Source organism: Danio rerio, chromosome 15 (genome assembly GCF_052040795.2).
Source record: "Danio rerio strain M-AB ecotype USA chromosome 15, GRCz13ab, whole genome shotgun sequence".
Lineage (NCBI taxonomy): Eukaryota > Metazoa > Chordata > Actinopteri > Cypriniformes > Danionidae > Danio > Danio rerio.
Window position 1 is genome coordinate 38,067,451 of NC_141035.1, and position 10,612 is coordinate 38,078,062.

Genomic DNA, 10,612 nt, shown 5'->3' on the forward strand with positions numbered 1-10,612 from the left:
TTGATTGGTTGTAATGTTTTTTTAATGGGATTTGTATTGGAAACCATTTGAAATGAAGCTTTTAAGTTTGAAGAGTTTTGACTCTACCGCCTAGACTTTACCGCTAATGGTGACCAAAACTGCTATCCTTGACAACACATTAAGCTATGCCTAAATTTTTTTGCATTTAATCCAGAGAGAACACTTCAACTAGAACATTCGGTTCAGAACCTTTATTATCAGCCAAAGCGTAACATTTATATACAACAGTTGTTAATCAACAACAGATGAAATATAAAGAATCTGCATCTGCATAATAGATGAATGCTCTTAAGGCAGATGTATATGATGTTTTTACTGTCAGTCAGTGGTACATTAAGAGTCTCTCAGGCATGTTACGCAGGCCTCTAGTGACCTGACAGCAACACCCAACATACAGCAGATGAATGCATGTACTTTAGCTCTCCAAAACGTGTCCCACTGGAATATGCTCTTTAAGTCATGATACAGTGTCATTCATCCGCTGGTGAGAGCCTGTGTGCTGGGCTTCTGAAGCTGGTCTCGGGGTGCAGTGAAGTCAAATGGCCTGCGGTTCTCTGTGAAGCCGTAGAGTTTCCTCAAAGCCACTCGAGCCGCTTCTTCTTCAGCTATGAGGACAGTCTCGCCTGGACCCTGAGCCAACAGCTTACGGTCACTGACGCAATATAAAAGAGATGAAAAAAAAGATATGCCATTTTAAAAACCTATTAACACAAAGCGAGTATTGATTGTTTGCTATAGAAATAGTTTTCTGGAGGAGGCCAGAATAAATCTTGAACCCGGAATAACACAATTGATTATTTTACCAAAACACTTCATTTACTGATACAGTGTTGGTAATTTATTTTTAAGCAATGCTGCTGAAGGCAGGTCAATTTATTGCTGAAGGATGCCAGATGTCATTGTGATGTCATTGTGAGATGACATCTTTATGCAACCTAGGCACAAATCTGTAACTTGTGGATTTGAATACGCAACAGATAATGAAAATTGACTGGCCATCTTAGAAAAATATATTATTTGATGTGAATTTAGATTTGTTTATGAAACCAACACAAAATATTTTATTAACAACATATATTAGAAGAAATATAATGTTATTTTAACATTAACATTTGATGCATGTTCATATTAAATAGTAACTACACATTCTGAATAATTATAGTTTTAAAAGTTGGTACACACTCTGTAAAACCAGTGCACAATATGTATTTATTATTATTACTATAGTTTTTTTTTTTACCATTTACAAGTACACACTGCATTGTGTTTTACAATTATCACAAATGACTTATGGTCAACTTAAAGGGTTATTTCACCCAGAAATGAACATTCTGCAATTATTTACTCACCCTCTGTTCCACACAAGTTTGAGTCTTTTTTTCTATTGAACTCAAAAGAAAATATTTTAAAGAATGCTGGAAACAATTGAAACAAACAATTGTCATTCATAGAAGAAAAAACTAATTCTGTGTAAATCAATGGTTACCTATATCCAACATTCGTCAAAATATCCTCTTTTGTGTTCAAAAGAAATAAAACAAACTTTCAGAATTTTTATTTTTGGGTTTTAAACTTACGTGTTGCACAAAATTACAGTAACTATTTTTTATTCCCCAGTTTCATCTTTTTTATTTTTTACCTTTAATAGGACAGTAGACAGACAGTAGTAGACAGTGCTGACAGGAAAGCATGGGAAGCAGAGAAAGGGGAAGGATCAGCATAGGACAGGGGTGGCCAACCCTGTACCTGGAGAGCCACCTTCCTGCAGATTTCGGTTGCAACCCATATCAAACACACCTGCCTGTAATTATCACGTGGTGTTCAGGTCCTAATTAATTGGTTCAGGTGTGTTTGATATGGGTTGCAACTGAAATCTGCAGGAAGGTGGCTCTCCAGGAACAGGGTTGGCCACCCCTGACATAGGACCTTGAGGCGGGAATCGAACTCAGGTAGCTGTAAGCACTGGAGTACATGTTTTAACACACTTACCACTATGCCATTAACGGAGACATCCCAAGTTTCTTGTATAGTACCAAACTGATTAGTACATACAAACTAATATACACATAGTGATAAATCAACATTTAGTATTGCATAGCAACTAGTTGTCCTGCTAGGCTTCTCTCTCCAACTTTCTCATGGCTAATGTGCTGTTGGCTGACTAGCAGAACAGTGGTGTTTGATTTCTGGAGAATTTTAAAAGCTCCTTTCAAAAGAAAATTGTAAAGTTGTAAATTGAAAATTGTAGATCAATTTGATGCTAGGTGCATTTTGAAGATAAAGCTGCCAGGGTAGCCTAAACAGTGGCTAAATATAGCAACAACATCGCTACGTTGACACTGCCCTACCGACCATACAGATGAAGGCTCAGATATCGAGCAGCATGATTTTCCACAATGTTTTGCAAATGTTTTTGTTTTGTTATTTGCTATGTATTAAAAAAGAAAAATATTGTAACTTATTGTTCCAGTACTTGTGCCGTACCTGTAAAGGCCAACAAAATACAAAGGGAGGACAGTGCTGGCTCCAGCAGAGCGGATGAGACGGGGCTCAGGTAGAGCTACACCTTTACGGGTCAGTTCTTCCACCAGGAGCCCCATGGGATCCACCACTTTCCACATGTCAAACAGATCTTTGCCTATCAGCTGAGTTACGAGGAAATCCTGCAAAATGTCACACCTTTAGTACACACACACAGAGATTAGGCCTGTGACAAACATACATTTGCACAATATTATTATTTATAACATATCAGTAATTTAACATCTAAAACATTTACAAATATATAACACATAACGACAAATCAATTTGATACAATTTATTCAACATTTAATTCATTTTAAAACATGCTAACGATTATTCCACCAAATACGGATTCATAAAAAAATGCCATGTTGTCTAATAATCCATATAAAAATGTCTTTAAAAAAAGATAAATTAACGTTACATAATATATCACAAAACATAACATAAATTTAATGCACTACTTCAGTTCATTCAAATAATAACGATAATAATAGTAAAAGCACTTTTCCTGTACACTTGTCTTACCCTGATGAAAAGGCCGGCTCGCACAGGCCCGCTGCTCTGCTCCAGAGCACCAATTACAGCGAAGAACGTTCCCTGCAGGATGTGGTCCGGCACAGGAAACTCTGCACTCATCGTCAGCTCCTCCACAGCCAGGTTTCGTGCCACGTGACATATGACCTCTGACCCGGTCAGGTGACCTGCAATGGCTGCCACGCCCTCATCAGGAAGATTAGGAAAGCTGTTTTTGCACCAGTCACTCAGGAAACCCTGTGCACAACAACATTAGGAGAGAAATATCAATATCATATCATTAATTAATTCATTTTCTGTTCAGCTGTCCTTTTATTAATCTGGAGTTGCCACAGCGGAATGAACCACCAACTTATCCAGCCTATGTTTTATGCAGCAGATGCCCTTCCAGCTGCAACCCATCACTGGGAAATATCCATACACACTCATACACTGGATAATTTAGCCTACCCAATTCACCTATAGTGCATATCTTTGGATTTGTGGGGGAAACCGGACCACCCTGAGCAACATGACTTTGTGTGTGTGTTACTTTAGGAACGCTCTTTTCTCTATTTTACACGGATTTATTCTTCATTTAATTATTTAACCCTTGTGGGCTGTTTGGGATGTTTTCATCCACTCCCGGGTTATTTTGAGTCTTAATTTGGATAAAACTTTCTCTGTGTTTTAGCATATGAAAAGACTTTTGGTTACAAATCTTATTTTGACAAATATTTTAGGAAAATGCTTTGAAAGTTTTCAAAAGCTCAACAATACACTGAGCAAATTTACTACCCTTCCGTTGTGTTGGTGGCTGTTTTTGCCCCATTGACTTTCATTATAATGACATTTTTTGATAGATACCTGTTAGAAACAGGTAAAATTAGCAATTTTTACTAGTGATCAACAGTTGCAGTGAAAAAAAAAACATAGTTTCTGGCTTTTATATGGAGTACATGTGTGCACATGTGAGAGAGAGAGACCTTTGCTCACTTACTTTGATATGTCTGAAAAATCAGACAGCAGCTCAGCTCTTACAACACAGTAAACATAGTAAAGCCTGGTTTATACTTCTGCGTCAAGTGACCGGCGCAACTCACGGCGCAGGCAACGCGCGTGGCTGTGCATTTATACTTCTGCGCGCTGTCTCCGTTGGTCTGCATTAACACTTCCGAAACGCTAGTGGGCAGTGAGGTGTAAATGTTCCTCTGTGTCGAGTTTCTTCGCTTCTGTTTTGCTATTCTGAACACTTCCTGGATGTACAAGTGACTCAAACTCGCTCATTTTGAGGCAGGAACCAGCGGACGTGCAACAACTTTAACCATGAGGTAAACAAAGAACAAAACTTTCCATCCGGAGCTCCTTCACGGGACTCCACACTTGTAAACAATCGCTCGCGCCATTCGCGCGGCTCTCGGTCCCGCCCAGACTCGTCGGCGCTAGCAAGCCGACCAATCACAGAGCTTGCGCTACGCGTTGTTGCGACGTGTAGTTACAATTTTTGAGAGGTGCACGTCAGTGACGGCGACGGCCACGGCGATGGGCTATGCGTCAGCGCCGTAGCATACGCCGGTGTTTGACGCAGAAGTATAAATCAGCCTTAAGTGTACACTACATGACAAAAGTCTTGTCGCCTATCCTAAGTTTTTAGGACCAACAAATAATAACTTGATTTTTACACTTATTTTACCAAAACAAAACATGATCATGCCTTGATTTTTAATTATTTGTACAGTAAGGTCTGAAGCCTGGTTTATACTTCTGCGTCAAGTGACCGGCGCAACTCACGGCGCAGGCAACGCGCGCAGCTGTGCATTTATACTTCTGCGCGCTGTCTTTGTTGGTCTGCATTAACACTTCCGAAACGCTAGTGGGCAGTGAGGTGTAAATGTTCCTCTGTGTCGAGTTTCTTCGCTTCTGTTTTGCTATTCTGAACACTTCCTGGATGTACAAGTGACTCAAACTCGCTCATTTTGAGGCAGGAACCGGCAGACGTGCAACAACTTTAACCATGAGGTAAACACAGAACAAAACTTTCCATCCGGAGCTCCTTCACGGGACTCCACACTTGTAAACAATCGCTCGCGCCATTCGCGCGGCTTTCGGTCCCGCCCAGACTCGTCGGCGCTAGCAAGCCGACCAATCACAGAGCTTGCGCTACGCGTTGTTGCGACGTGTAGTTACAAATTTTGAGAGGTGCACGTCAGCGACGGCAATGGCCACGGCGAAGGGCTATGCGTCAGCGCCGTAGCATACGCCGGTGTTTGACGCAGAAGTATAAATCAGCCTTGAGTTTGCTTAGACAAAAATCTTGTAACTTAACAGAAATAATGTACAGTGTAGAATATAAAGTCATGATGGAGTGGAAAAAGAGTTAATATTGTGTTTGACTTTCATGAGCTTATACGACTGCATCTATATATCTCTGCAATGACTCTAATAATTTATTAATAAAGTCATCTGGAATGACAAAAAAAGCGTTCCTGCAGTTCATCAAGATTATTTTAATTCATCTTCAATGCCTCCTCTATTTTACTCCAGACATGCTCAATAATGTTCATGTCTAGTGATTGGGCTGGCCAATCCAGGAGCACCTTGACCTTCTTTGCTTTCAGGAACTTCGATGTGGAGACTGAAGTATGAGAAGGAGCGCTATCCTGCTGAAGAATTAGCCCTCTCCTGTGGTTTTTAATGTAATAGCTAGAACAAATGTATAGATACCTCAGGCTGTTGATGTCGTCATCCTCTCTGCAGATCTCTAGCAAGCCCCACAACCTGAATGTAACCCCAAACCATGACTTTTCCTTCACCAAACTTGACTGATTTCTGTGAGAATCCTGGGTCCATGCAGGTTCCAATCTTAGTTCCTTCTGTAGTATTTGTGATGATTGGGATGCAGTTCAATAAATAATTCATCAGAAAAATCTACCTTCAGGCAGTTTTCCAAATGATTAACTAGAAGTCCAGTTATTATTTGTTGCTCTTACAACTGTGATCGATGAAAAGACTTTTGTCAGGTAGTGTGTATTTATGCATACACACTTTCATTTGTTGTTGTTCTCCATAGAAGTTTTTCTAAAGGGATAATAGTGTCAACTGATGATTAACAGTAAAAATTACAAATTTGACCTCTTCTCAACAGGGAAAACCACCAACAATCAAGAATGCAGGATTATATGCTGTCATGGCTTTGCAATCAAAAAATGTCATTATAATGAAAGTCAATGGGGTAAAAACAGCCAAAAAGATTATGAAAGGGTAGTGCATTTCAACAATACACAAGGGTTAATTTAATCATATATTTAGTGTTATAACTATGGTTTAACCTCTGTTGTTTAAATTATATTGTGTATGTTTGAGGGATATTTGATTTCATAAGTCAGACTGACTGAATTATTCAGAAGCAGCTCTTCCTATAGAATAACAAAACTCAGTCTCATGAATAATATTTAGACAGCTAACACTTCACTGGAGTACACAGAGGCTTATGCTACATCACCAAAAGTAACGCTGCCTGACAGAGATTTTAAAGCTGAAAGATTTTAAAAAATTAGAGGGGTAAAGCTCAAAATTAGCCAGTTTTTCCCTTACAGTAAAAGCTAACAGATACTAACGTTGTTTTAACAGATTCTAACGTTGATTTTCAACATGCATAAATCTGTTCAAATCTTGCAACTCAGATGATTTAACTCTACTTTTCTTTACTACCTTTCCGTTGGCTCCTGCTTCTGCATTTTACAGCCAAGTTCCTCTTTGATAAAAGCCTAATTAATACAGTTTTGATGTTAGACAGATATCAACAAAACAGATCTGGCAACCGGGCATAGATCTGCTTTGTCTGGCGTGGCAACTGTGATCTGACTGTGCTTACCGTAGTGAAGTGTTGACCGTGATCACGCAGCTCAGTGTTGTCTTTCAGGTTAAGGATGGCGGACTCTGAATCCAAACCCAGCGCTTTCCTCCTCTCCACCTCAGAGCGTAGGTAACAGGAATTCACAAACGCCGTCTTCAGCAAATCCACAGAGAAACTCTCCTGCAGACGGACTCCGAAAGCTTCCACCTCAGCATGGTAATCAAAGTTCGGCTGTTCAGAGCTGATCAAAAGACAAGACACAAGAGAGTTAAAGCCATGGATGGAGACATAATTTCAGAGGTGATGTGGACAAAACATCAATATCAATACAATTATAGTGAAACACACATACACACTTGCACACAAAATGTATATACACCACCTGACAAAAGCCTTGTTGCCTATCCAAGTTTTAGGAACAACCAATAATAACTTGACTTCTAGTTGATCAATTGGTATCAGACGAGGCTTATATGAAAGGCAAAGGCCTCTAGATTATGCTTAATTTACCAAAATAAAACTGATCATGCCTTGATTTTTAATGATTTAATTAGGACAGTAAGGTCTGACTTTGCTTAGACAAAAGTCTTGTCATTTAATATAAATAATGCACAATAGAATATTAAGTCATGGTGCAGTGCAAAAAGAGTTGATATGACTCCCATGAGCTTGGAGGACTGCATCCATACATCTCTGCAATGACTCAAATAACTTATCAATAAAGTCATCTGGAATGGCAAAGAAAGCGTTCTTGCAGGACTCCCAGAGTTCATCAAGATTCTTTGGATTCATCTTCAATGCCTGCTCCTCCATCTTACCTCAGACATGCTCAATAATGTTCATATCTGGTGAGTGGGCTGGTCAATAGTAGAGCACCTTGACCTTCTTTGCTTTCAGGAACTTTGATGTGGAGGTTGAAGTATGAAGAGGAGCGCTATCGTGATGAAGAATTCACCCCCTCCTGTGCTTTGTAACGTAATGGGCAGCACAAATGTATTGATACCTCAGGCTGTTGATGTTGCCATCCACTCAGCAAATCTCTCGCTTGCCCCCACACTGAATGCAACCCCAAACCATGACTTTTCCTTCACCAAACTTGAATGATTTCTGTAAGAATCTTTGGTCCATGCAGGTTCCAATACGTAATCTGCAGTATTTGTGATGATTGGGATGCAGTTCAACATAATTCATCAGAAAAATCTACCTTCTGCCACATTTCTAAATGATCAACTAGCAGTCAAGATTGACGACAAGACTTGTCAGGTAGTGTATTTATAATTTTATTTAATACAATTTTATTAATATAGATGTCTTTTAATCATTTACAAAAGATAATTCCCCCATTAATTTATCTTTATATTCTTTCAAACCTGTATTATTAATTTAGTAAGATAGCTTATTGATGATTAATGTTGAGTTTGTATTATAATTTATCACTTGCATGTGTTTTTGATGCCTGTGATTGTATAATTATTTTAAAAGTATTCAGGTATAAGAAATTGCACCATTTGTGTTTTTAACTTTGATTAAGTTTATTGAATTTTTTTTGTACCATTCAGTTACTGTATTTGAATACTGAAAGACTCGGTAAACGCTGAAACACTTTATTTCAATTGTATATTTTTCTGTATTGTATTTATAGAAAATACTCACAACACATGCAAATACAGAAATGCACTGCAAATAGCTTAAACCACAACGAAAATAAGTTGGGTAAACCCAAAAAGTTTATAGATTGTTTACTAGATTTGATGGAGATGCAAATATTGAACATTAAGTAATCAATCTCTGACTAAACAAGTGCATAAAAACACTCACAACACATGCAAATACAGAAATGCACAGCAAATAGCAAAGACAACTGTGAAAATGTGTCAGGAGACCCAAAAAATGTATAGATTGCTTATTAGATTTTATGGAGATGCACTCCCACTGCAAAATCATCCCAGGTGATCTAATATTATAAATTCTTTTCGAACAGAGATATTAAGTCATCTGGTGAAATTGTATTCATATCGCAATATTTATCGCAAAATAAAAAAATGCCACCCAAAGTTATTCATATTTAAAATGCATACATGAAATGCTAACTGAATACTCGGAAAACAAAAACCATTGTGGACGGCAAAGTAAGAATTTCATTGTACAGGGAAACGTGTTTCCTTACTGTGCACATGACAAAAAACAATTGAATTGAATTGAATTTCATGTTTACGCATGGAAATGGTCTATAACTAACAATTGAAAATTCTTGTAAATATTATTTTTATTGCTCAAGCCAAATCATCTACTTAAATTAACCACTAATATTGAAACAAACAGCTCTATGGCTCTATAACGCAAATTATTTAGACAGATGGTATGCATATAGCTTTACTACAATTAGAATGATATTTACTTCTTTGTTGAACTATTGAACACTAAATGTGAAATAACAATAGTTAACTGTGTTTAGTACATTTGTTTAGTGCATCTGGACATTTGTACTCATTGGCTGTGTCTCAATTTCCTGTGAGCTGTCTTTTTTTTGGTCAACACAGATAACGTACACTCTTAAGCAACTGAGGTAAAGTTGGTATTATATTATCACATTCGGGCTTTCAGCTTACTATTATAATTTCACCAAAATATTGTTTGCAAATTCTAAATAGTGAAATCATATTAGCAGCCAAACGACTATCAAAGTACAGTATTGTTCAGTCAAATAAATAATGCTGCTGCTAATGCTGTTTTCAAGTCATACCTACCTGTGATTGACCAGACCCAATACTCAAAGTAGCATGGTAAACATAAGAAGCTTGTCACAAGTTGTCACTGAACGAATGTGCGAATATAAAACCAACTTTACCTCAATCCTTAAGCCCTCTTGACACCCATATATGCATCCTAGGAAGGCGGTTGAACATGATTTGTGTCACAGCCCTGTGTCTCACTCATAAGTGGCCTTGAGATGCTTTACTGACCGTGGCTTTGGAGCTGGAGGTCCCTCCAGCTTCAACTTCTTGCGCATGACGAACATGTAGGCCTTCATCCATCTCTTCTTCTCTCTGATTTGGGTGAGCATCACTCCTCTGCACACATGATGATAATGCAAAGGCAAAACGGCACGACTCACGAGCGCCCTGCACGCCGCCATGACAGCTGCGACCTCACACACTGCGCATTCCGCGAACGAGCGACTGAAACCCGGGGGCAAACTGTCCACAGCGCCGTCTCCTGGCCGGAGCTCCTAGTTGGTGTTTTAACTTTTGTAAATAACTACATTTGAAAAAAAAAAATTTTTTTTTAATGTAAATTGATAATTATGCACCCACTCCCTCTTTTTTTTTATCATTATTTTATTTTTCTTATCTCATTTATTCCTTCTTGTTAAGGATTGTGAAGTGATTAAATTGTATAATGAAACTAAATGCTGGTTCTTGTTCATTCATTCATTTTCCTTTGGCTTAGCCCCTTTATTTATCAGGTGTCGACACAGTAGAATGAACCGCCAACTTATCCAGCATATGTTTTACACAGCGGATGCCCTTCCAGCTGCAACCCAGAACTTGGAAACATCCATACACTCTCATTGCAGACACATACACTGTGGACAGTTTAGTTCACCTATAACGCATGTCTTTGGGGGAAACCGGAGCATCCGGAGGAAACCCACACCGACATGGGGAGAATATGCTAACTCCACAAAGAAATGCC

General features: G+C 38.6%; 1 protein-coding gene and 1 long non-coding RNA gene across 6 annotated transcripts; one reads left to right on the plus strand and one right to left on the minus strand.

Moving 5' to 3' along the window:
- Positions 1-197: 197 nt before the first annotated feature.
- Positions 198-10,133, minus strand: mrpl44 (mitochondrial ribosomal protein L44). Of its 5 annotated transcripts, none has more exons than XR_015508777.1 (5): positions 9,880-10,073; positions 6,935-7,157; positions 3,073-3,318; positions 1,956-2,684; positions 198-1,761 (listed from the first exon to the last, which is right to left on the minus strand). XR_015508777.1 is itself a non-coding variant. In NM_001030260.2 (5 exons), the coding sequence occupies exons 1-5, from the start codon at positions 10,050-10,052 to the stop codon at positions 496-498; spliced, it is 999 nt and encodes a 332-aa protein (NP_001025431.2). In that variant the 5' UTR covers positions 10,053-10,133; the 3' UTR covers positions 198-495. The 5 variants fall into 5 exon arrangements, 1 of the variants encoding a protein (NP_001025431.2); XR_015508775.1 differs by having other exon boundaries at positions 198-1,767; positions 1,934-2,684; XR_015508774.1 differs by having other exon boundaries at positions 198-1,779; positions 1,934-2,684.
- LOC147833722 (uncharacterized) lies at positions 1,260-7,961 on the plus strand. The gene is made up of 6 exons (XR_015509744.1): positions 1,260-1,751; positions 1,954-2,196; positions 2,250-3,995; positions 4,083-4,116; positions 4,662-4,809; positions 5,357-7,961. It is a non-coding gene; the product is annotated as an uncharacterized LOC147833722 (long non-coding RNA).
- Positions 10,134-10,612: the final 479 nt, after the last annotated feature.

Bases quoted from the DNA above. Each gene is read 5' to 3' on its own strand.
- mrpl44 (NM_001030260.2), bottom strand. From the start codon at position 10,052: ATGGCGGCGTGCAGGGCGCTCGTGAGTCGTGCCGTTTTGCCTTTGCAT. The intron at 7,158-9,879 runs GTCAGTAAAGCA...TCTTTTGATCAG, and splicing joins CCTCCAGCTCCAAAGCCACG to CTCTGAACAGCCGAACTTTG. The intron at 3,319-6,934 runs GTAAGCACAGTC...TGTTGTGCACAG, and splicing joins ACGGTCAACACTTCACTACG to GGTTTCCTGAGTGACTGGTG.